General features: G+C 39.1%; 1 protein-coding gene across 2 annotated transcripts; it reads left to right on the top strand.

Annotated features, from left to right (window-relative positions):
• Positions 1–27,145, top strand: ASPA (aspartoacylase). Of its 2 annotated transcripts, XM_034640599.1 has the most exons (7): positions 1–154; positions 2,149–2,410; positions 6,126–6,321; positions 8,240–8,333; positions 12,015–12,122; positions 17,689–17,798; positions 21,472–27,145. In XM_034640599.1, the coding sequence occupies exons 2-7, from the start codon at positions 2,175–2,177 to the stop codon at positions 21,667–21,669; spliced, it is 942 nt and encodes a 313-aa protein (XP_034496490.1). In that variant the 5' UTR covers positions 1–154; positions 2,149–2,174; the 3' UTR covers positions 21,670–27,145. The 2 variants fall into 2 exon arrangements, with proteins under 2 accessions (XP_034496490.1, XP_002928362.1); XM_002928316.4 differs by lacking the exon at positions 1–154 and having other exon boundaries at positions 1,854–2,410.
• The last annotated feature ends 331 nt before the right edge of the window (positions 27,146–27,476 follow it).

The following is a 27,476-nucleotide window of genomic DNA, read 5'->3' as shown; positions in this document are numbered from 1 at the left end:
GTGTGCTTTGGGAAACAGGGAGTTAAAAATCTTTCGGAAGTTAACTTGGTATAAGAGTATGAAAAGCCTCTGTTGCTCTAGTTCTAAGGAAATGCTCTCCTTTTTTTCTAATAAAGCTTTCCGCAGAAGACAAACTCTGTACACAATAAACAAGGTAAGTATAAGACAGAATTGCTGTAATTCATTAACTCTCAAAAAAGTTATTCATTTTGACATGTAAAGGAAACTTTATTTATGAATGTTAAATGTGCTTCAAAGTGCTGATCTGTTAAAATTCCATAAAATAAGCTTTGAAATGCAAGTCATTTGTGCCAGCTACGAGTAAAGAACCAAGGCAGCATTTCCAGAGACTAGGGCAAAGGACAGAATGAACACAATCAGCAGAAAAGAAACAAAACATAATCAAGTGTTAATAATTCACCATAGTTACAATTCTTAAAACCAAAGTAAACAATTCAACTATCATTTGTTTACATTTAGGCTTGTTTTCAGCATCTCTGCACTGAAGTTTTCCGTGTACATTGATGTGGATAGAAAATCAAAGACTACAGAGGCTTTTTCTTAGGCTAGAATGGTAATTTTAACGTGTAAATTTGGATTTCATTATTTTGCTTTCTCTATCTCTGCATTATAATCTCTTAAAGAAAGAACATAGGGATTAGTTCATTGAATATTATGAAATATTCACATTTTATATTCTCCAACATGTGTTTTATTTGTATGCTTGTTTGTTTCCTGAGCACACTGTAGTGACTGTTTATGTGAATTCCAAAAGAGCAAAATTAGAACTTTGGGAAAGTCCAAAAATAACAGGAAGCACCCGTTCTGTAAAAAAACACTGGGCTTAGAATCAGAAAACTTGGGTCCCAGGCCCAATTTTCTCCTGGTAGCTGAGGGATTTTTCCTTTAGCACTGCAATGGGAATGTCAATACCTAACCCACCCTATCTTAGAAAGTGAATATATGAATAAACTGAGATAACATGTGGGAAATTTATACATGAAACTTCTCTGTGGTTGTAATGAATTATTCTTGTTGTACCCCTACCAAACAATCTGGCATTACTAGTACATAGTATTTCCAGTTACTTGAACATATTTGACTTTCTGGATGATTGAGCATGAAATCAAATCTGATTTGGTTCAGAGTCATTTTTCCAAAGGGATGTAATCATCTTAGTATTCTGGATAGTTTCCCCTAATAAGACCCCCTATTGAGTAACACATTCCAATGAAGAGTCTGTGCTGCCAGTAAGTTAGACTGTGTATTATAATGAACTCTTAATTTGGTTAGCATTTATAGCATGCCCCAAGACATTTTCAAGCATTACAAAAACTTGAAAAATTGCCCCCAGTTGCTTTTCCTTAGTATTAAGGCAAAAAGTGAGGATGATTCCTAAAGAAATTGACAGAATTATCAAAAACTTCCTCAGAAGGAAATTAAAGCATACTTCAAAGTAGCTTTCTGAGTCCAAGGGATCATTTATTTGGTTCTTGTGTCTCTGACCATGAAAAAGTTACTGAAAGAAACAATGCTGGTTCCACAGGAGGTTTCTTAGGATCTTATCTGTCTTTGGCTGTTTTTGGAAGCGAGATTCAAATGTCCTCCAATGATGAAAATGATTTGAACTCATTTCAGAGAAGAAATGTTTTCAAGTGTGAATGGAAACATAAATATCAAGTAATAGCATGCATATTATGTGCCACTTCTTTATTTTTGTATGTTTTTTAAATTTTTTATATTTTTGAGGATTAGAAAAGTATAAACTATTTTTACTATTAACGGTAGTAGTAGAAGCACCAGTCGGTCACGTTCTAGCTGAAAGGAAAACAGAATGTTTGTATTAGTATGAGATACTAATATATTATTGCATTTAGATCTACTGACCATGTGAGGGAGTAAGAAGTTAAACAGCTGTATCTAGTTCATCTCTGCATATTTTAATCCAAATATGGTAAAGGGCAGGGCTACAGAAGGGAGTGTCCATATAATAAACAGGGCTCAGAACTTGTAACAGAATATTAAGTTATACTCCACTCAAGTGAACTCTGCACTTCGCACTTTGGTCAAAGTCTCATTTAAATTTAAATTTCTAAACTTTTCTTAAGAAATTAAGTTTTACTTGATCTCCTCTTTTCTGAATTGCAGAAATCGGATAAAACTACTTGATAAAAATGACTTCTTGCCATGTTATTGAAGATCCTATAAAAAAGGTTGCTATCTTTGGAGGAACTCATGGGAATGAGTTAACAGGAGTATTTCTAGTTAAGCACTGGCTGGAGAATGGCACTGAGATTCAGAGACCAGGGCTGGAAGTAAAACCATTTATTACCAATCCAAGAGCAGTGAAGAAGTGTACCAGATACATTGACTGTGACCTGAATCGAGTTTTTGACCCTGGAAATCTTGGGTAAGACTACATTTTGTGTTGTATGCATGGGTGCATGTGTAGGTATGTGTGTGAAAAGTGGCGTGTGTGAGAGAACATGTATGTGTAGCACACGATATACAGATCCATACATATAATCACTGTTGTGAATAAGATCACTTTCACTTTTAATCTTACTCTACCATGAATTTCTCAGTTACCTAAACTAGGTATTCACATGCTCTCTTACAAACTTTTTAAAGCATCAGACTATTCTTAACTGATTTTAAATGCATTCTGTATAGACTGAGACAATAAATAACAATGGTTTTTATTTTTGAATCATATCTTTAAAGAAACAGATTGAATGGTCTTGTAATTTGTCGGTGTTTGGCCCCTAGGCTTGCATACATTTTTCTTAGCTTTTTAGGTGGTTCACTACTGTGCTTTTGCAACTATGTTTATGGTGGTACATGAAGCTCTATTCAAGAAAATTGTAATGTTTCATTTAATATTTGTTTAACGAAAAATGTGAATAAACTCCCATCATCAAAAAAAATCAGGCCATCCTGTGAAATGAGGAGTAGATATACAAGCTTCAGTGGTGGATCACTGAGAGATCAAGACACTTCACTTGCAAGTTCTGAATTTAAGTTGCAACTGGTTTATAATATATTGCACACAATTTATGCAATAGTAACACTCTAGGTATTAATTATAATATATAATATAAATAATATTAGTTATTTTGCCTTTGTTTACGTCTTTGTAGCTCCTAGTGTAGATATATAGGCCTCTTAGTATTTGCTTTTTACCACTTTCTTTTATTTACCTAAAAATATTTTTAAACACCTATTCTTCATGGGGCACTGTGCCAGGTACCGTGGGAGTACAAAGCTATGTACAAAATGGTTTCTGCCCACAACAAGTTGGAAGACTACAAAGATAGAAGACATGCAAAGGAACAACTAACACAGCACTGATTTTTGTACTCGTTTTCTAATAAAGACTAACTCCAGTTTACAGTTTCTTAAATTTAATCTCACAGCCGATCAAAGGATGGTTACTACTTTTAATACAAATATGTCTCACTTTATGAAATGTATGTTTTCTAGGGAAAATTATAATTAGTTATGTTTTGTGAATCAAATCATGTTTTTACTAGCATACATTTTAATTTCAGGAATGCTCAGTCTTCACGACTGAGCTTAGGTTGATACAATTAAGGTTTATCTAGTCACCTGAAATAGCTTTAAACTAACTCTTACATTACAAAAATTTGTTGAAGAATAACTGTTTTAGTCAGCATGTTAACTTCTCAAATAACTCTGAAATGGACTGGGGTGAGTCTTCTAATTATGACCACTCAATAGTATGCATTTTCAATGAGAGCAGGTTTTAAATTAAATTCATTTTCTAGTTCTTATACTTTAACACTCTTCAGAGGCTAGACAGTTCTCTGTCAGGGTGGTTATGAAACTTATAAGATAGGTAAGTTAATTATTTTCTCCAGTCTTCCCTCTCCCAAATCTGTTCCTTTTCCTGTATTCACCCTCTCACTGATGTCACCAATACCCACCAAATCCCCTATGGAAATCAACTTAGAATCTTCCCTGTTCCTCAAGCCCCATGTCTAGTAAGTCACTAAATCTTCCCATTTATTTAAGTATTGAATATTTTGCAAATCCAGTCTTCCTCTGCATTTTCACTTCCTTAGTTTATTTCTTCTGTGGACAGTTAGAGTAGCCTCCTAAAGAATCTCTGATCTAGCCCTATGCCAGTCCTTCCTGCCATTGACTCTCTGTAGCAGCCATAGGGATCATCCTAACAGGCAGATCTTATCATGTCTGTCCCCAGCTGAAAATTCTTCAAAAATCTCCTCTCCAGCATAGATTTAAGTAACTTAGCATTGCTGCTGTGCCTTTTAGGATCGTGCCCCTGCCTATTGTTTCAGCTCCATCCCTTGGGACTCCTCCTATGAGACCTGGAACCCAGGCATGAAAACATGAAGGGTCCATTGTCTTTTAAGATTCCAGTTCTTGGCTCTGAAAAACTGGGTGGCTAATGATGCCATTTATTCACATGAGGGAGAATTAGAAGCAAATCAGGGGTAGAAGAAACTCGTAGAGTTGTTTCATGAATTAACTTTTTTTTAATGTTTTTTTATTACATTATGCTAGTCACCATACAGTACATCCCTGGTTTCTGATGCAAGGTTCAATGATTCATTAGTTGCGTATAACACCCAGTGCACCATGCAATACGTGCCCTCCTTACTACCCATCACCAGTCTATCCCATTCCCCCACCCCCCTCCCCTCTGAAGCCCTCAGTTTGTTTCTCAGAGTCCATAGTCTCCCATGCTTCACTCCCCTTTCTGATTACCCCCCTTTCTTTATCCCTTTCTTCCCCTACCAATCTTCCTAGTTCTTATGTTCCATAGATGAGAGAAGTCATATGATAATTGTCATGAATTAACTTTTAAAAGGCATATCTGGGTGGCTCAGTTGGGTGGCTGACTCTTGATTTCGGCTTAGGTCATGATCTCAGCATTCTGGAATCAAGCCCCATGTTGTGCTCCATGCTCAGCAGGGAGTCTGCTTGAGATTCTCTCTTTCCCTCTCCCTCTGCCCTTCCCTCCCCTCTAAAATAAACAATAAATCTTTTAAAAAAATAAAATAAAATACTTATCTATCCATTAGGAACTATGTTTGGTTGCATATAATAAAAACCTGAAAACAGTGGCTTAAATAAATGTTTTCATTTTCACAAATAAGTGCAGATATTATTTCACAAATAAGTTGGTAGTCCAGGGCTGGTTGCAGTGGTTCAATAATATCATTAGTGTTACAGGTCTCTTCTATCTTCCCATTGCACCATCCTTAGTATGCAGCTTTTGTCCTCATAGTTTTGCTGTATGGTCAAAAATGGCTGCTCAACTTCTTGACTGCATTTCAAGCAGGAATTACCCAGGTTTAAACTGTAGGTCCCTTGAAAATACTAACAAAAATAGTCGGGGAACAGAAATAGATGGAATTATAAAGAAGTGGTTGAATTAAACCATTTTTTAATGAGGAAAAATAAACTTAAATCATCATCATGTACAGTAAGAAAAAAATGTATCCTTAAGAGTAAGTAAGGGGAGATAGAGACTCATTTGAGAATTCAGTAAAAACTTATCCTAGAAAAAAATATATATGCATATACCTGCAAAACTTTGCATTGTCTTAGAATTTATAGACTGTAAAGTTTGCCCTGGATCACTAGTGGTTCCTTGATCTCAATTAGAATCTAATAGATCTAATAGATCTAATTAGAGAACATGATCACCTAAGTTTGACTATTTTTGTGCACTAGAAAATTAGCTAGAGGACAAAAAATGTATGTGTGTGTTTGATAGTCTAGCCCCATAAAATAGCCCAGTGCACATAACTTTTAAAAAACTATTGATTAAATGAATGAATAAATTTTTTTCAACCTTGAAGTCAAATGGTAAATTCTGTTTGAAATGTCCTTTCAGGGATCAGCCACATAAAGGAACTATTGTTTGTGAGCGTGTCAATGCACCATTACATAAAATCAAAGGGAGGTAGAAAAGGAATTTTTTTATGTATAAAGTTTTCAAATAAGTTTCCACTTCCCTTACAGATTTTTCATATTAAAGGTTTGGCAACTGGTTCCTTATACACTGTGTTCTTATTATATATTTATGTTATCTTAGCCACAGATGTTAATCTTTTTCTTTCTGCTAATAACAGCAAAAAAATGTCAAAGGATTTGCCATATGAAGTGACAAGGGCTCAAGAAATAAATCATTTATTTGGCCCAAAAGACAATGAAGATTCCTATGACATTATTTTTGACCTTCACAACACTACTTCTAACATGGGATGCACTCTTATTCTTGAAGATTCCAGGAATGACTTTTTAATTCAGATGTTTCATTATATTAAGGTAATGTTAATGTTACTAATTTATGAGTTAGCATAGTTCCTGTACTTATACAATTATATGTGTAAGACAACCAGAAAAAGTGTCAGGAGATGAGGGAGTGTTCAAGAGAGATGAGGGAGTGGAAGGGCACCAGAATAGAGGCAGTGTTGACAGGCAGAAGAAAAGGTGAGGAATGAGTAAAATAATAAATACAGTGAATAAAATAATGATACTGTTGTGCATACTTGTGTCTGTAAGATTATAAATCTCTTATCCAGACAGCCACCAAATCATAGGCTATTTGGTAAAATTAATGCCAACATTCAAAATGGTGTGGGTGAAGTAGCTGAATTCTAGTTTTAGGAAGCTCAAGAAATAGTCATTTAATGTTGCGTAAAGGCCAGTGATAGAAAGAGTGGCCCCTTTTAGTTCTGCCTTTGTCTGCATTTGATTCAGATGCCCCAACACACATCTGTTCTTCCAGTACTTGATAAAACTAATCATTTTAGGGCTCAGAAATTTACAAGATGAAAAATTCAGCAATCCAGTGCCTATAGCTAGAGAAAAATTACTAGAAAATAACAACCAAGCAAAACCACAAATAATAAACTATATGTTTATTTCTGTGTAGTGGATACTCTTCCTTCCAGAGGGCTCATATGATCTAATGAAAAGAGTTTGACCCATGTAGCCAGGAGAGCCTAGGTTTGTAATCCTTGCTTTCTCACTCACTTACCTTGGACAAGATACCCCACTCCCCAAACCGTGCTTTCCTTGTTGTATAAAATTGGCATAATAGCAACACTTACCCATATGGCTGTTAAAAGCCTTAAATGAGATAAAATATTTAAAGCATTTAGCCTAGCAGATAGTAAAGAATACTTGTTATTTTTGTTTCCCTTGTGTTTTTGAAAATAACTAGATAGTATTTCTGGTGGGAGATCATAATGCAGCAATTCCTTGTTGCTCATTGAAGGGAGAGACTAATGTTCTGGTTGCCAGGCATAGAAGCAGCATGGCTGACATTGTCATCAAAACCTGGAGGCAATATATACAATGGAATATTACTCAGCCATCAGAAAGAACAATTACACAGCATTGCAGCAACATGGGCAGAACTGGAGGAGATTATGCTGAGTAAAAAAAGTCAAGCAGAGAAAGACAATTATCATATGGTTTCACTCATTTATGGAATATGAGAAATAGGAAGATCGGTAGGAGAAGGAAGGGAAGAATGAAGGGGGGGTAAACAGAAAGGGGAATGAACCATGAGAAACTGTGGACTCTGGGAAACAAACTGAGGGCTTCAGAGGGGAGGGGTATGGGGGATTGGCATAGGCTGGTGATGGGTATTAAGGAGGGCACATATTGCATGGTGCACTGGGTGTTATATGCAAGTAATGAATCATGGAACATTGTATCAAGAACTGGGGATGTACTGTATGGTGACTAATATAACAAAATAAATATTATTAAAAAATGAAAAAAAAAACCTGGAGGCATATCTTGAATTCTCATTCAAATAAGTGGAGGTGGGGGAAGTCACCTAACATTGCACAGACCTGGACTGTAGGGTGGAAACAGAATTCTTTATGTGACCAATACGAGGCTAAATAGTAACTGTAACCAGTGGTGAAAACAAAAATAACCAAATCTATCCAGAAGGAAAAATTATTTCATGTTCTTTGATCGTGGTCCCCGAGAATTGTTTAATGTATCTTCTACCCAGAAAGCTATGCAGAATTCCATTTTATATGTAATTCATTGGTGTGTTTTCAAAGCTGTAATAATAACAATCTTAGAATATTTCATAAAGCTGTCTTACTAATCTTAGCTGAGGTAGTAAAACATACTGAAGGCGTTATTGACTATCTAGTGGCAAAGAGAACAAAGCATATGGTCTTTACATAATAAGAAAGATGTTTTAAATTCTTTTCAGATTTCTTTGGCTCCATTACCCTGCTATGTTTATCTTATTGAACATCCTTCCCTCAAATATGCAACCACTCGTTCTATAGCCAGGTATCCTGTTGGTAAGTCATATTTTCCATTGTCACACTGCACAAAATACGTCCTAGTTGAAACTCTGAGAAAATTAATTTTGAAGAATATTTATAGCTACCTTGCTCATCATTACGGTTTATAACTGTCAATTAATAAGCAAACTAACTCCAGGCAGGCTCTAATTATATCAAATTCCCTCAGTTTCATTGAGCAGCTTTCTGCATACCAGGAGAGAAACAGTGAGCTGAGGGAACTTAAATCTTTTATAATGAGCAGTAAACATGCCTACCTTTTGTGCCTAGAAAGAGATATCTCCATCTTCTAAGACTGTCACTGTACAAACATTCTTGAAAAATAATCTGGAACCAAGGCAGTCAGTGTCTTGCTGGTTTTATGCAGAAACATAAAAGACCCATGAAAAATCTTCTCTCAACATTCCTCTTAGCACCTGCTTTGCATTCATGTCTCCCATAAACTGTTTGCTATCCATTCACTTGTTTGCCCTGAATGTTACTAGGCTGTGAATTCACCTTTTAGCAACTTCCAACATGGAGGCTTGCACACTCAGACACAGTCTCTTTTTTCTATATTCCACTTTCTTTCTGAGTGACCTACTAACATAATTGTTTGCAGATATACTATAATCATTAAAATTGCTATCACAACTTAAACTCCTTTTTTGTTAGATCTCAGATGGTTTTAACAGAGAGCAATTTAATTTAAAAACAGGTTGTCAAACAATATAAGCAAATTTAAAGTTATCTTGGTTATTCAGTTGTTGGTAATTTGGTGCAAAATCAGGGATCTCTTGGGGCAAGCTAAATATCCAAGTATCGGTAATTATTCGAAACAAACCAAATGCTTAACAATAACAGATAGAGATCCTATTTCTCTGGAACACCAAATAAATCAAAAGATTTCCACACTTTGAAAAAATGATCTTGGTCTATGATGTTTGTGAGACAATGCTGCTCTTAGCTAGAGCAAGTATCTACCGATATGTTTGGCCCTAAAAAATAGAGCTAAATCTTTCAAACATTTCAATTTGAGAGAGTATCGAGATCATCATAAATAATTAGAAATATTGTATGTTCTCCTTGCAACTTTGCTATTTGGAATATTTTTATACCATCCACTCACTGAGGGGGAAGAAACACTTAAGATCGGAGAGAAACTACCTCCAACTCAACATTTTATTTTATTTTTTAAAATACTTTATTTATTTGGGGAGGGTGCGGAGAGAGCATGAGCAAGGGGAGGGACAGAAGGAGAGGGAGAAGCAGACTCCCTGCTGAGCAGGGAGCCCGATGCAATGCGGGGCTTCATCCCAGGACCCTGGGATCATGACCTGAGCTGAAGGCAGCTCCTTACCTGACTGAGCCACCCAGGTGCCCCTCAACATTTTATAATACACCTATAACTGTTGCCCCATAGAAATTTGCTTTAGTTTCTACTAGCTTCCACAAGGACCACCTTTGCATTCTGTTGCCAAGGCAGCTGAAATGGCAGGATCATTCTAGATAAACTTTATTCCAGAAAGAAGTAGTTTGCTGCAGCCTTATGATCATTCCTACAATCTTCTTCATTTTCTGTCTCTGTTTCTCTCTCTCTTGTCTCTGTCTCTCACATGTGCATGGGCGTGCACACACACACACACACACACACGCAGGAGAGGAACTAGACAGAATTTTCTACTAACTGTCCCAGATCAACCATGGCCTCATTTGAGACTCAGAAGACTTAATTTTATGACCATTACTTCTTCAGCTCCACTCAAGACTATGCCGTGGCCATTTTCTACAAATTTAAACATTCTTCTCTGACCCCGGAATCTTGTGTCAAGGTTAATTGCTGGTTTAGAAAATAAGGCCACCCTACTATCTTTCACTCACAATCGAAAGGGAAAAAACCCTTCAATAACTGACTCTTCTGGGTCAAACACCCACTCCTAGCCATCATAGCTGCTCTCCACATTGGACTGCCCACACTACACCTTCCATCTCCCCCCAAAACAAGAATATGTAGAATATATTTTTGGCTGCAAGAAGCTCAAATGGCTGAAGCAATAAGATAAATTTATTACTTTACATAACAGCTCAACAGCATCGTGAGGGGTTGGGTTCTTCTTGTCTTTCTAGTCTACCATCGTTAGCATTTTTAGCAGTCCTATGACCACAAGATGTCCACTGTAACTTTAAGCATCATATGCCAACAAGGCAATATCTAGTAGGTGAAAGAGAATTCTCAGGAACTCTCCTGCAGACCTTCTGTTACAACCATTCGGTCAGAGCTGAGTCACATATCCATTCTTAAATCAATCACTAGAGTAATAAGGGTACTCTGGTGACATATTATTCCACATTTACACCTGAGCTGGAGAAAAGTTCCCTTACCTGGAAGATTGCATACCCAACCAAAATCAGGACTCTGTTAGCAAGGAGGAAGGCGGAATGGCTTTTGGATGGGCAGCCAGCAGTGTCTTCCACAACACACATGTAGACATAACCTTGAACATGTTTTCACATGTTTGTACAAATTATACACAAGATGCTTACCTCGGCCATACTTATACCACATACTTAAATATATGTCCAAACGTGTATACAAGAAAGCTAAGGGGCGCTTGGGTGGCACTGGGGCGCCTGGGTGGCACAGCGGTTAAGCATCTGCCTTCGGCTCAGGGCGTGGTCCCAGCATTATGGGATCCAGCCGCACATCAGGCTCCTCTGCTATGAGCCTGCCTCTTCCTCTCCCACTCCCCCTGCTTGTGTTCCCTCTCTCGCTGGCTGTCTCTATCTCTGTCTAATAAATAGATAAAATCTTAAAAAAAAAAAAAAGCTAAGCACAACAAATAAAAAACATAGATCAAATACAGAAAGATTTTGTGAATCAAGAAATAAGAGAAGTGGGTGAAAATAGAATAGGCGATAAGGTATGTACATGAATGCATATGAATTGGCTGGAAGAGAATGGACGATATTATACTTGGTAAATGGTTTAAAAGTGGAGGAGGTTAAGGATTGGAGGGATAACTGTATGGGAGACCAGAACAGGAGGTAAGTGACTAGATATTTGGTTTAGAGAGTATTTTGTAGGTGATAGGGTGGATTGGCACTGGTGTGAAAAGAGAAATAAATATAAATTTATTCTAAGGAAAATAAAACTATCGCACTATCATGTCAGGATGGGTTGTTATGTTAAAGGCGAGAACGTTGCTCTAGGGTCACAGAGATTGTCATGTTGACTTACATCCATGGCTCTAGATTTCTATGACTTAAATGGATAACTTTCCTCCTGTCAAAACTAAATATTAGGTCTATGACAGTTTCTCTTTATGGCCACCTATTATCTTGTCAATATAAATTTGTCTACTCTGTTTACTATATTATGATATTTAAATATTTTGACAATATTGAAGGAAATTTAAAGAAAAATGACCCCAAGATTTTACTACTCTAATATAACTCTTTGATACTTCTCCATGTTGTCTCCCAGTCTTGATTCATTATGCTTATAACAGGTACATGAAAATGTTCTGCTTTTATTTTTTGCCTAACATTGTCTCGAATATTTTCCATGATGCTGCATGGTCTGCCTTTTTAGTAATTTTAATTATGGGATTATAGATCTTTATACATTAAAATACTTGATTTTATAATATATTATAATACTTGTTTTATAAATGTGACTATTTCCCCTTTTGTACCAAGGCATAGAAGTTGGTCCCCAGCCTCAAGGGGTTCTGAGAGCTGATATTTTGGATCAAATGAGAAAAATGATTAAACATGCTCTTGATTTTATACATAATTTCAATGAAGGTAAGTAGAAGGTAGGAATTGTTTCCTTGTTAGTGTGTGTGTGTGTGTGTGTGTGTGTGTGTGTGTGTGTAAATAAATTGGAAAAGGGAGCTGAAATGAGCACGCATGGTGATTTTTTTTTTAGTGATTTTTTATTATGTTAGTCACCATACAGTACATCCCTGGCTTCCGATGTAAAGCTCGATGATTCATTAGTACGCATAGTGACTTAACCACTAAACCCTGAAATAGAAATTGTCAAATTTGCCATGCTCATGATAGTAGATGCTTTTTAAAAATGTTACTCACTTCTGCTATTCTTCAATGACCAGAGTAGACACATTTAAGAAAAGCAGCTACCAGGGGCGCCTGGGTGGCACAGCAGTTAAGCGTCTGCCTTCGGCTCAGGGCGTGATCCCGGCGTTATGGGATCGAGCCCCACATCAGGCTCCTGCGCTATGAGCCTGCTTCTTCCTCTCCCACTCCCCCTGCTTGTGTTCCCTCTCTCGCTGGCTGTCTCTATCTCTGTCAAATAAATAAAAATAAAATCTTTAAAAAAAAAAAAAAAAGAAAAGCAGCTACCAAATAAAGCTCCCCAAATAAAAGCCTCATTTTCTAATCTCCAGTTTAAGAAGCAAAGAAATACGAAGAAATACAAATGTCCAGTAAACATATGAAAAAATATCCAATATTACTAGTAATCGGAGAAATGCAAATTAAAATGAGAAACCATTTTCTCCCATTAGAGTGAAAAAATATTAAAATCTGATAATATTAACTGTTGGTAAGGGTAATGAAAAGAGGATGCTCTCATCCCTGCTGGTATAAATTGGTAAGGACACTCCAGAGATAATTTTTATGGTATCTACTTTTTAAAATGTGCAAATCCTATGAACCAGCATTTTCATATCTCAAAGAAACACAAACACATGCACATCCAATGTGACATATGCAAGGGTGGGTATCAGCATCATCAGTAACAGCAAAACAATAGAAATGACCTGAATATCGATCCATTGGTGAACAATTAAATAAACTAATGTGGAAAGATCTTCAAAATATATTGTTAATTATAGAAAACAAGCTACAGACCAAAGCATGCAGGTGGCTAACATAACATAATAAAAAATTATTGTAAAAAATGCAGTATGCCAATTTGCTTCAGAATTATATAATAATAATAGTAATAAATATTTGCTAGAATACATCTACATATATATATTTTTTTCTGTGCTTTTTCTTTTTTTTCTTTTTTTTAATAATTTTTTATTATATTATGTTAGTCACCATACAGTACATCCCGAGTTTCCGATGTAAAGTTCGATGCTTCATTAGTTGTGTATAACACCCAGTGCACCATGCAATACGTGCCCTCCTTACTACCCATCACCAGTCTATCCCATTCCCCCACCCCCTCCCCTCTGAAGTCTTCAGTTTGTTTCTCATAGTCCATAGTCTCTCATGTTTCATTCCCCCTTCTGATTACCCCCCTTTTCTTTATCCCTTTCTTCCCCTACCGATCATCCTAGTTCTTATGTTCCATAGATGAGAGAAATCATATGATAATTGTCTTTCTCTGCTTGACTTATTTCACTTAGCATTATCTCCTCCAGTGCCGTCCATGTTGCAGCAAATGTTGAGAATTCGTTCTTTCTGATAGCTGAGTAATATTCCATTGTATATATGGACCACAGCTTCTTAATCCAGTCATCTGTTGAAGGGCATCTCGGCTCCTTCCATGATTTGGCTATTGTGGACAATGCAGCTATGAACATTGGGGTGCATATGGCCCTTCTCTTTACTACGTCTGTATCTTTGGGGTAAACACCCAGTAGTGCAATGGCTGGGTCATAGGGTAGTTCAATTTTTAACTTTTTAAGGGACCTCCACACTGTTTTCCAGAGTGGCTGTACCAACTTGCATTCCCACCAACAATGTAGGAGGGATCCCCTTTCTCCACATCCTCTCCAACAATTGTTGTTTCTTGCCTTGTCTATCTTTGCCATTCTAACTGGCGTAAGGTGGTATCTCAGTGTGGTTTTGATTTGAATTTCCCTGATGGCTAATGATTTTGAACATTTTTTCATGTGTCTGTTAGCCATTTGTATGTCTTCATTGGAAAAGTGTCTGTTCATATCTTCTGCCCATTTTATGATTTGTTTATTTGTTTCTCGTGTATTGAGTTTGAGAAGTTCTTTGTAGATCTTGGATACCAGTCCTTTATCTGTAGTGTCATGTGCAAATATCTTCTCCCATTCCGTGGGCTGCCTCTTAGTTTTTTTGACTGTTTCCTTGGCTGTGCAGAAGCTTTTTATCTTGATGAAGTCCCATAAGTTCATTTTATCTTTTGTTTCTCTTGACTTTGGAGATGTGTCATGAAAAAGGTTGCTTTGGCCAATGTCGTAGAGGTTGCTGCCTATAGTACATCATTAGTTTTTGATGTAGTGTTCACTGATTCATTAGTTGTGTATAACACCCAGTGCTCATCACATCACGTGCCCTCCTTAATGCCTATCACCCTGTTACCCTCTCCCCCCAACTCTCTCCCTTCTGCAACCCTAGGTTTGTTTCCTGGAGGAGTTAGGAGTCTCTCATGGTTTGTCTCCCTCTCTGATTTCCTTTAAAATTTCAAAATAAGATATAATTAAATCAAAGAGACCTGAAACTAATATAACACTGTATATTAACTATCCTGGAATTAAAATTTTAAAAACTTAATAAAATTTTTAAAACTTTAAAAAAATTTCTTAAAAAAAGAGAGAGGAAAGAATCCTATGTAAATAATTATTCCAGAAGGCTGAATTGAAATTGCTGTGGAGTGGGTCATTATAGTGAAAAGCTGGAGAATAGTTCAATGTCATGGGACATATCATTCCTTAATATCAGATTGTGCACCCTACTGAAATCACAGGAATTCCTTTGTGCTTGGGAATCCTTTAACTCCAAAGTCGTAAAGACTGAAAAATCAGCTTTTTACCACCTTTGTCTGAGGATAGGGTCTATAGCATCTAATGGTCCTGGTGTTGGGAAGGTCACACTAATTCACAAGAAACCCTTCAAATAATAAGTGTGGGACTACAGTGCATTAAGAAATGATGTACCCAGGTAGAAGGCCACAAACCTGAGTGGAGAAACGTGGTTTCCAAATCAGAGTCCACAGAGTCCCCCCCGGGGGTGGGGATCTCCTAGCTGTCCAGTAGCTCCGGGACAGTTCCGGGACAGGAGCTCCAGAGCAGTTCTTCTGTTTTATTGCTCTTCCATGTAGCATTTCACTTAAGCAAAGGATTCTGCAATTCAAAAATGTTAAACCACTATTAATTTTGACTCTTTAGTTTGGTGGATTTTTAACTAACATGGAAAGAGCAGCATTATCCAAAGAATGCTGACAAACAGATAACCACCTAGAGAAAAATCTCTAGAAATGTGCAGAAGAGCTCCATCCTTGGCTCTGTGCTACTCACAATTATTAGTAAGTTAGGTAAAGATATATGTGACATGCTTATATATAAATGAAAGGTGGCAGGAAGCTCGCAGAATATTCGGGGTCACAAGGTGGATCCAAAAAGTCCTCACAATCTTTAACAATTGTCTGAAGTAAATGCTGTAAGTTAAATACATTTCAGGTAAAAAGTTTCCTTTTATGTTTAAAAAACCCCAGGATAAGGGAGATGATGTTCTCTCTTCTGTATTGAATAAACACCACTTGGGGAACTGTGAATAAATTCTGAGTCTGTATTTCAGGAGGAGCATCTATGAGGTAGAGATTAGCCAAAGAGAAAATTGAGAATGCCAGAAAGTTTGAAAACCAAAATAAGAATAATCCCTAAGACATACATGGAACTTCAGTTTACAAAGTACCTTCACATATAACCTCATGAATGTGACTACATATGAGTAGTGAATAAGAATATTTAGACTGGCAAAAGAAGACTTTGTATTAGAGTTTTAAAAGTGCTATATTGGAAAGCAATTAGACATGTTTTCTGTGACTGTGAGGGCAGAATAGAATCAGTGGGATAAAGTTACCTGCAGACATAAATTTCTAATTAACAATGCTGACCACCAGTGGAATGGACCACACTTTGTGGTGCTGTTCGAACCAGAGTAAGATGACCACTTGGCTGGAAAGAAACAGAGAATAATCAAACACGGGTGAAGTTAGGCACTTGAGGCTCCTTCAGACTCTTAGATTTGAAGTAGCAAAAACAGGCTTCTTTATAATCTACCGCTTTTTCCTTTCCTCTCAGTGGACCTTCTGATTTAAAGAGATGACACCTGATAAGTTTACATCTTCACCTGGAAGGTGGGGTAGATTGTAAAAATGGCCACGAATTCTTCCCTTCCCTGTGTCCATGTTTTTACGATGTAATGTTTTAGATCCTTCTACCAAGAAATGGAGTCTATTTCCCTACCTTCTTAATCTGGCTTGGCCGTATGATGTATTTTGCGCCACAGAAAAAAATTGAAAAGGACTTGCATTCTGGGGCTTGCTCTCTTGCTCCCCTTGGGAACCCTGTACTGCCAGTACGTGGATCAGCCTAGCCTAGCCTGCTGAATAATGGGAGTTATGAGGCAGAGAACTCAGACACCCTAGCTCCAGCCGACAGCCTGTCAAATGCCAGACATGAGAGTAAAGCCATCTTAAATCATCCAGCCCCCAGCTGACCTGCCAGCTCACCACAAATGCATGAACAAGCCAGTCAGAAATCAGCCAGCCAGCCTAAACCAGACGAACTGCCGAAACAACCCATAGAATCATGAGCTAAATGGAAGGTCTTTGTATGACACTACTGAGTTCTGGGGTAGTGTGTTTGTTCAGCAGCAAAAGCTATCTGATACAGAAGTGATCACAGTATATCCACATTCCCACCCTGGCTGCACTTCCTGCTCTAAAGACAAAAGATTTTCCTTTGAGCTGCAAGCGTAACATACTATGGGCCCTGTCTTGAATGAAAGTTCATCCTGTTTATTCAGAGTTGCCTGGTGTACATGTAAACTACTCCTTTTCCAAGTTTCTGGGCATTGGGCTGTTTAATGATGCTGCATCTTTGGGAGTAGGACCCTACTGTTGGCAGGAAGCCTGCGTCCCTAGGTCTCACAATACTTTGTTAAGAGAAGGGGCACAATGCTGAAGTCATCTAACCTGCCGGAAGTCCTCCTGAGGTCATGCAGCCATAGAATGTCAGAGCTGGAAGGGCCCTCCAAGATAAGGTAATTCAGAATCTTCGTTTGACAGGTGAAGAGACTGAGCCTCACGTAGGTAAGCATCTTGATCCAGATCACACAGCTAGTTAAAGCCTGGGTATCCTGACTCCCATCCTAGCCTCTTTTTCTCCCACACTGGCTTCCCAAGTTCTGTTTTCTACTTCTATCCACTAGTGTATTTGTGGACAATGTACCAATAGGAGTAGTTTGAGAACTTCTTTTGGCCAAATGTTGTTTATGAATGTCCTTAACTAAAATGGTATGTTCTCCTTGTAACTGCCTTCGTTTTTTGGTTATTGTTGTTCTTCCCTGAGAGTGTCAACTTCCTTTTTTTTCAAGAGGTATTTTTAGTCACCAAATATACATATTGTTTTCACCATAGGAAAAGAATTTCCTCCCTGTGCTATTGAAGTCTATAAAATAATGGAAAAAGTTGATTATCCCCAGAATGAAAATGGAGATATTGCTGCTATTATCCACCCTAATCTGCAGGTAACATTTGCTGTTTCTTTAAAATATTTAAAATAAAGATGCCCCACCTTCAAATAGAAGTTCACAGTTTATAAACCATTTTACAGACATTAGCTCATTTGTGTTCTCAAAAACACTGCAGTGTAGATAGGGTATTCAAACCTTCATTCAGTAAGCATTTTTTGAGTAGATCCCATGCTGCCTCTGGGGATACAGTGAACATTGTCCATACTTTTGTGGTATTTACAGTGCAGATATACTAAACTCTAAACTATGGTTTAGAAATCAGGACAACCAGATACCATGACCGAATAATGAAGCAGGGAGGTAGGCGTCAGGCAAGGCCTCTCAGGGAAGGTGAAATTCCTGCCCAAGTACAATGGGCAGGAATTATTGTATCTATTTTAACATAAGAAAACTGAGGTTCACACAGGCTTCCAGGTATGGAATGAATAAGTCACAGGGTCATAGGCACAGCATAGGGAATTAGTAATACTGTAATAGCATTGTACTGTGACAGATTGTTGCTACTCTTGGGGTGAGCATAGTATAAGGTATAAATTATCCTGTACACCTAAAACTAGGGTAATACTGTGTATCAGCTACATTCAAAAAAAATTTTTTTAAAGAAAACAGAGGCTCAGAAGCTAGATCTTTCCCATAGTCCTATAGCTATCCGTGGCTGATCCAGAACTAGTGTTCTTTGCAGTTGACCACATTACTGCGACCTGCCTGTGATCAGCACTGAATGAGTTAGAGCAAAACACTCAGAACCTCTTTCTCTGCAATGTGTTCTGCCACCATTCCTCACTCTCCTCAGAACCCTGGTATCTGCTCCTTGTCTGGCTTGATCAGTTATGGCATAGTTAAGGGAGAAGAAAAGGCCTTGGGTGAGTTTAAATCTGGGAAAGCTGACGGTAGAAAAAAGGAGAAGCAAAGATTCCAAAAAGCTAAAACATCCATTCTCATTGTGAGCACCCTACTCACCCTCAGACATCAGAGATGGAAGAGACCTGGTGGATTATCGAGGCTTTCAGCTCTGGCTACACATTGCCTGGAGAGCCTTTGAAAAATAATGATGCCAGGATCCCACTCAGATAATCTGATCTTATTGGCCTGGGTAATCAAGGTGGAGAACGACTGATCCAGTTCAGACTCCTATTTAATGACCCTAATAATAGTCATCCAGACTTATAACTTTAAAAAGTAGCCTTTTTTTAAATTTTATTATATTATGTTAATCACCATACAGTACATCCCCAGATTCCGATGTAAAGTTTGACGCTTCATTAGTTGCGTATAACACCCAGTGCACCATGCAATACGTACCCTCCTTACTACCCATCAAGCCTGCCCAAAAATACAGAGAAGTGGAACAAATCGTGCTTGGTGCCTTCGTGGGACCCAGGTGGAAATCAGAAGAAGGAGCCTTAGGCAGTGATTTAAAGGAAAGAAAGATAAAGATTGAGGGAGAGAGAGAGAAAGTCCTACAGGTAACAAAAATAACAAGTATAGGAACAGAGGCCAAGATGTTGATGTCCTAACTGGCTACACCACAAGATTTTTTAAAGATTCATATTCCTCAGGGATCCTTGAAGAGAGCAAAAATCATCCTGGGGAGGCTGAGAAGTGAGGCAGAGATCAGTAACAAGCAAGGTTAGTGGTAGTTCTTGAAGGATAGTATTGGTCTGATGGCTCAGTATTCTGCAAGGAACGAGTGATTCATCAGTTTTTGCAATAAATATATTTGAATGACTACCAAGCCTATTCTGGGCCCTGAGATTTAAGATAGACAAAGTCCGTCATGGAGCTTCCATACTAATCAGGGGAGAACAGACCATGAATAAGTAAACAATACATAAACCAGATCATTTCAAATGTTAATGAGTACTATCAAAGAAATAAACAGAATAATAGAGGCTAACAGAGGGTTCCTGTTAGATGGAATGGTCTGAAAGAGCCCTCTCTGAGACGATGCCATTGAAGCTGGATCCTGGGCCATGAGAAGTCAACCACGTGAAAACAAGTCCAGAGGCTCTGAGGCTGGAACAAACTTGGAGTGTCTGAGGAACAGCAAGACCAGTGTCAATGGAGAGTAGGGTGTGAACAGAGAGGACAGTAGACCCTGGAGCTAGAGACGCAGTCCGGGTTTTATTCTAAGACTGATAGTCCTTAACCAGGGACGTCCACTGGAGTGACCTAGAGGATGGGCCCCTGAAAGCCTGGAGCCTATTACAGAAGCACCAACGCAGTGCTTCTCAAACTTAGGCCACTGGAGGAGCTTTTAAAAAATCTTGATTCCCAGGTCCCATCCCCAGAGATTCTGATTTAATTCATCAAGGTGGACACAGGAAATCAGTTAGGTTCACCAGGTGATTTTCACGTGGCTCAGGTTTGGGTAGCCCTACACGACCTTGGCATGTCTGCAGGTGCAGCAAAGAGGCTCCATCACTTGTTCCAGAGGCACATCTGGCTAAAAATCACTGCTCCAGAGCAGTAGTTTTCAACACGCTGTCCTACAGAATCACCTGGGGCTTTGAAAAACAAAACCAACCAACAGTGAACTATGAACAGGCAAGTGAGGGAGGTGTGTGATGGAATCATGCACCTTCGTTCCATATCCTATGCTTACCTGACTTTATGCTATGCATATCCGAACTCATGGAACTATGCATAAAAACCGAATAAATTTTATGTAAGTTTTGAAATAAATGTTTAAAATTAATGGTGCCTGAGCCCCACCCTTGAGATGATTTCAGGTATCTGCGGTGCAGCCAGCCCTCTACTCGTCTATATTTTTTAAACATCCCAGGTGATTATAATGTGCAGTCATGGTTGAGAGAATTGCCGTAATGCAGTGCTTCCCAAACTTTAATGTTGTGCATGTGAATCTCTAGGGATTTGTTAACCTGAAGATTTCAATGTAGCAACTTTGCAGTGGGTGATAAAATTGTGCTTTTCTAATGAACTCCCAGGTGCTGCTGGGAATCGTTAGAAATGCAGAATTGTGGGCCCTGCCCCAGACCCATAGAATCCAAATCTGCATTTTAACAAAATCCTGCAAACATGTCAAAGTTTGGGAAGAACTGGTTTAGGGTTCCTGTAGTGTGACAGCATTGGGGTTTGACAGCTCAGAGGTCCAGATCCCTGATGTGGGACATTTCAGGTAACTCAGTTGTTACCATGGAATACACACACCTTTTCTTAGACTTGCCCCAGCGCACTCCCACCTTCCTTCCCCGAGCCCCATCTGAATAGAATCCCTTTGCAGGCAGGCACAATGGTACTCATTTTCACATCCCCAGCAGTATAATGTCCAGCACACTGAAGGCTCTTAATGGATATTTCCTAAATTTTAACAGGTAGAATATACACTTAGGGAGACATGCGTTTAGTTTTGCCCTTTCATACTCTAAATCTCGTTGGCAACGTTGAAGACAAACTTGGTATTGAAGCCGACTCTAATTACATGTATCAGTTATAAAAATTAGATGGGTACTCTTAAAACTGCTGCCCAAAGTAATGGCTCAGCCTCAGTTTAGTGAGATCACTCATGTGCCTCCCAACACATCTCTCGGGTATCTCCGTTTTTACACAATGCTATGATTTGTTAGTTTCTAGAGCCTGGCTTAACACTTTAAAAGCAGGGAAAAAACCCAAATGTGACTTATGTATTTTAATTGTTTCCTGAGAGGATCAAGACTGGAAACCGCTGCACCCTGGAGATCCTGTGTTTTTAACTCTTGATGGACAGATTATTCCACTGGGCGGAGACGGTACTGTATACCCAGTGTTTGTAAATGAGGCCGCATATTACGAAAAGAGAGAAGCTTTCGCAAAGACAACCAAACTCACACTCAAAGCAAAAAGTATTCGCTCCTCTGTACATTAGGAATCACTTCCAGCTCACCTGTTGTACAGTATCTCTACTCGTTTGTAAGCTCTTGAAGGGTAGGATTGTGCCTTATTCAACTTCATACTCACAGCACCTAGTCCAGTGCCTTGCACACAGTGGCCATTGAGGCAAATTTTCTGAATGAATGATTAAATTAATGAGTATCTTTGAAAGTATCAAATTGGGTAGGTAGCTTATTCAAAGCGGTGCATGTCTTATTTCCTTATATATTCTACTTTGATAGTTTAAGATTCTGAATAAAACAGCATTTAAATTCAAATTTCAAAATTGAAATGGATACTATCTAAAAAAGTTAACTTGAGCATAGAATTAAATGTGTTTTCAAGTAATGTATAAATGCTACTACAAACTAATGATGCAGACTTGCTATTTTTAGATTTTTTACATTTGAGTTAATGATAATATATTAAGTATCCCATCTGGAAACTTTACCAGTAGTTGTGATATCCATAAGAGATTTTTAATTGCTCTTTTGAAGATGAAATGTGAACAAGAAATGAGGGCTGATTAGAAAGGTGACATTAAAAATAAATCAAGAAACTGAATGGACCTTTGTCCACAGACAAACAGTAACCCACACAGCACCACTGCTCTGACATGGTCGCTTGTTCTGCACTGACCTCTGGGAGCAGAGAGCCTCCTCCAGACATCTCACATGCCCCTTGGGAAGTTAACATTCCTTCCCAACTTGGGAAAATCCAGAAGAGGCATATTCCTTCCAACTATCGCTTCTCATTTTGAAGGAATGCACTTTGTCCTTGTTCCCAGCCAACATGTGAGGAAGTCTTTGGGCTCCTGCAGCATAGGTGATAAAGACAGAAATAGCCGGAGACAGTGGACACTAGTGGAGATGCGACCCAAACTCGTGTCTCTGGTTCACAAATGCATTCTTTCAAGAAAGCACCCATGACCAAAATGCCCAAATACCTCCCCTCTCATGATTCTTGTCCTCAAAGATCTCCCTCTCCCTCCAGTACCTGCAGGAACCTCCCCTGCCTCCTCTCTTAGGCTCCAGCAGCTAAGTAAAGAGAGTTTTTATCCTATGAGTTGGACCCCAAGGAACCCATGTTTATGGTTTCAGGTGTATATCAAAATCATTCTAACATTTTCTGAAACAAAGATATGTGTAAATATTTCATTCTTCCAAAGCAAACCCCATTAAGCCAATCTCATTTTCATATTCAGTGTTTTATAAACCTCAACTAAACTGTTCCTAAATTTTTCAGCACCAATATTTTTGTACTTTCTCAAAATGATTTTTATTGGAATAAACTTTCTTCCTTCTGAATTCTGAAGTAAAAGTTCAGTTTATCAATGAGTTTTCATACATAAGTTTTACCAAACTTCCTTCTCCCACTGTGAAAGTTCCTTCACGTTTTATGTCTGAGTCCAATTTTTCTGGGTCAGTTTTTTCAAGATGTAAATGTTGGCAAGAATACTTTTACTCTTCCATCAAATTAGTTACCTATAAAATTTACAGTGTAAATATAAAGTCTTATTTCCTCTGACTCAATATTGACAGTATTTAGAGTTTCTAATTAAATGTGATTTTTTAAAACTCGAGAGCATATTGCTGTTTGACTTTAGCCCCTTTCCGTTTTACTCATTTTGATTATTTCTAACAGTCTACAGACTCCGTTTTTGCATTTGTAAAATGGGGATGATCATAACAGTGCCCCTCTCTTGGGGTAATTGTGGAGCCTAAGTGGGCTGATGCGGACGCGCACTCAGCTCAGTGCCCAGCACAGAATAACAAGTTATTCAAGATCAAATTCCTAATACGCGAGGCCTCTTATGATTTGCTGCTCCCTCCCCCACGACCTCTCTAGATGCTTTGCCTTCCAGGTCCTCTCTGTTCTAGCCCGTTTCACATTCTTTTATTCCTATATGCCTTCACACAGACTGGTCCTTCCACCCTCCATTCTCTCCCTCCTTCCTCTACCCCTCGCCCCCATTCAGCCCTCACTCCAGCTAATTCCTCCTCTTCCTTCAAAAGGCTCCTCAACTCTCATTTCATCTTAAAGCCCTCTTGGCCTGCCCCTTTGCCCCTATCTGCTTTCATCCCATCTTGAGACATTACCAATATCTTTTTCAGTGTCTGCAATCTAAATAAAATAAAGTTTAGTCGACTGAGTGTGCTGAAACACCCTTCTCTACTGAAGTGTCTTCAGATTCCACCAGTATCTTTGCCTTCTCTCCTTCTTTCCCAGCCATTTCCTGAGTATACCCATCAGTCCCAACTGAAATTCACTTCATTCTACACTCCTCAGACATTAACTGTGTCCCAAAGGATGGCAGGGGGTGAAATACATCCTTTTAAGCCTGCAACCCCATTGCAAAAATAGGGAAACATTCACATTTAATAATTCCTCTGTGCAAAACCTTTAGTAGCCTCCTCTAACCTTGATAAGCAATCTCAAAGCCTCACTACAGCTGAACAAGTCCTATGTGCTCTGACCTCTGCCTCCCTCTCCAGCCCTATTTCATGTCATTTTTCCCTTTGCTCCCAGCAATTTGGCCACACAGATTCCTCCATCCTCAACTGCATCAAGTTCCCTAGTACCTTGAGGTCTTTGCCCACATTGTTCCCTCTTCTTGAAGCCCTATCCCATCCCCATACTCCCTTTACGTGGATGAGGCATATTCTTAAATGTGATTCAGGCTAGGCTAGACCTCTCTGTTATAGAAGCTCATTGCCTCTACTGACTAGCACTAACTAGTAAACCTCAGAGAACCTGGATCCTTGACCCAGGAAAAAACATTGTGACCTTTATGTGTCATTCCATGTCTCTCCAAGTCTCAATTTCTCTACTTATTAAATGGGGATGTGATACTCATCAAACTATAAAACTGTGCTATTAAGATAACCAACGTGATTGGAAAAGCTTTAAAAATAGGAAACATACAATCTTAAAGGCTTAAGCTGTAAAATACCTTTTGGAAGGTAACTTTTTGCAATATTGAAAGCTGTAAAACTGTTCGTATCTATTGACCTAGGCATTCCACTCCCAGAATATATCCTGTGACAGGGGTTTCCACCCTTTTTCTATCAGTCCACCCAGAATGTTCCCATGGATAGCATATTCCTAGATTATAGGCTAAAGCTTATTTGAGCTAGGATGTAGATTATGTACAATTCCCATTTCTTTGCCGCACTGGAAAACACATCCCAATGAAGGATGTTACTCTAAGAGTTATTTGGATTAAGTAAATAATTCACCAAAAGCAGCAGAGCACTTATTATTAAATTGCGAGTTCTACAACCCATCAAGAAGTGTCTTGGCATTCATGTTAAAAACTGCCATCCTTATGAAATAATGCAAGAGAATTTTACAAATGAATATACATATGAGTTGGCCAATAATGATAGTAATATCATTGCCTCCTCAAAAAGGTCCTGTGAAGTGAAGAGAGGGGATTTATACTTTCTGGTTTCTATGTGGAACCATGGTTTTATAGGCACACAAAATAAGTTGATAGCCAGCAGGACATGATGGATAGAGCACTGCCTTGGGGTCATGTGGCCTAAGCCACTGACATTTGCTAGCTGTGATTTCCTTGGGCATGTCTTTTCAACTCCCTTAGTCTCCCTTTACTCCAACTGGTTCCAGAGTTGTTGAGTGGTTCAAATAGGGTACTGGACATCAACGCACTGTGAGATGTAAACACTATACAAAGGTGACCTGTCTCAGTGTGCTGACTCTGTCTGTCCCTAAGCCAGGACCAACAATAATGTTTCAAGTCCAAAAAGTGGGCTGTCCTTCAGCCTTAGAGTGAGCAACACTCTAGGATTCCTAGCTGGTCTTCATACTGGCATACCTAAGACAAGGATAAACCATGATTATAACAAGGCAAAATATTTACTGGAAATCATAAAAGCATTTTTTCAATGGCATTAACACGTTCTTACTCTATTTATGACTTCTTAATTAAACACAGAGTTTCATACACACACAACACTAAGAACAAGTATGTGAATTAAAATTGACAAGGATCAGGCATATTCAATGAGAACAAGGTGACAATTCTATGTTTGGAACCAAGATCACAGTATAAACATGTAAATCAATGAAAACTCAAGTATGGCTTATAGGCTGGGATAACGGCCCATCAACCTGGGCCCCGTCCAGAGCAAAAGGACACAGTTCAACCAGGCCTTGAAGAGGGAAAGGAACTTCAATAATACTGGGCTCTCTCAGGCAGGAGCCTTCTAAGAGCTTAATTACTTCACAGTGCAATCTCGTACACCTTCTGCCACATCCCAGAGAGGAAGGTAAGCACCATTTTTATTCCAGATACATACATCACAAAATGTCTAGAATAATAGATTCCTCCTGAGGCAGTTGAACCAAAGGAAAATTCCCAGCCAAAACCATTATTTTAGCACAGGAGATTCCATCCCTGGAAAATGCCTACTCCTTAAATTACTAAATGTAAACTATGAAGTTTTAAGATGTCCCGATATGCCCCTGGATTCAGTGTGGCGTGGTGTACGTATGTGTGCATGTGTGTGGTTCATGCACACCTATGTGCACACTTGAGTTTCAAACCTGTCATAGGGATCATTGGGACAATGTAGACTGCCAGCATGAGTCATCTGAGCAAAAAGCCTCAGCCCCCTGACGTAACATATGTGGCAACCACAAAGGTGGGCTCACATCTACTCAATAACTGTGCTAAGAAAACAAATGGTGCTGGGAGAAACCTGGGGCCCAGGAATCAGAACACTCCAGCTTCAACAGTTCTGATGTGACTTTCTGCATGGCTGCATGGCTTTAAGCAAATCTGCTTTCCTTCCCGGGCTTTAGTTTCTAAGTATAAAATAAGGGCACTGATCCTTTCAAACAAATGGTCTTTGGCTCATTGCTTCCTTTAGTCTTGGTAAACCTACCGAGGCTCAAATGATCTAGGCTGAAAGCCTTTCAGGGATGAATACGGGACAGGAAATGCCCCTGCCAACAAATTCCAACCAGATCTCCAGAGAACAACTCTCCAGATGTGTGAGAAGACCAAGATCCCATTATTGATTTCCATTTGCCTCACCCCCAGCTTTTGTTCAAGCGGGAAAGGGAGAGCTGTGCGACTTTATCCATTCATATCCGAATCAAAACAATTCTGGAATTCCCAGGTCATGGCACCATGGATCCAAATGGCTGCCCTTCAGACCAGGATATCTGCTCTGGATGTATCCAAGTAGGGAACTCCAGATACAGGATGCTGATCTCCAGGCTAAAAGGACCTCATTGTCCATCTGACTGTGATCCTTAACAACAACCCTAGTAAGTTCTGTGTAAACACCCTCAATATGTGGAGCAGTCGCTAGACGGAATGGAAGCAAAATCCTTGTCCTCGAAATTTCCTTTGGCACTATTTCTGCCCGTCTGGAACACCCTCCTCCCCCGGTCTTCCCTCTCCACAGAACAAGCCCCGTCCCTGCTACCCCTACTCACACCGCAGCTTGATCTGAGCACCACAGCATAGAGCCTGGTCGGCTTCAGCTGGCAGTACAGGGGCTGCGGCCGACTGGGCAGGTCTCAGGCTCGTCCTTGACCCGCCCCACCTCTCCCAGCCCCAGCCCGTCAGAGGCACAAAGGCCAAGTGTCCACTCACCCAGGGAAGTTGGCACACAGAGCAGCCTAGAGTGGAGAAACGGGCCAGAGTGCACTGGTTGGCCCACACTCCTCAGTTTGCCTCAGGTCAGATTCACTAGCCAACTGCCAAGTTGTCCAAAGGCCAAATTTATTTTTATGCCCTTTAAAATTAAAACTCGTGGTTAATATCTT

This window comes from Ailuropoda melanoleuca, chromosome 13, assembly GCF_002007445.2.
Source record: "Ailuropoda melanoleuca isolate Jingjing chromosome 13, ASM200744v2, whole genome shotgun sequence".
NCBI lineage: Eukaryota > Metazoa > Chordata > Mammalia > Carnivora > Ursidae > Ailuropoda > Ailuropoda melanoleuca.
The sequence above is the reverse complement of the archived record's forward strand: the minus strand, read 5'-3'. Positions and strand labels throughout refer to the sequence as shown.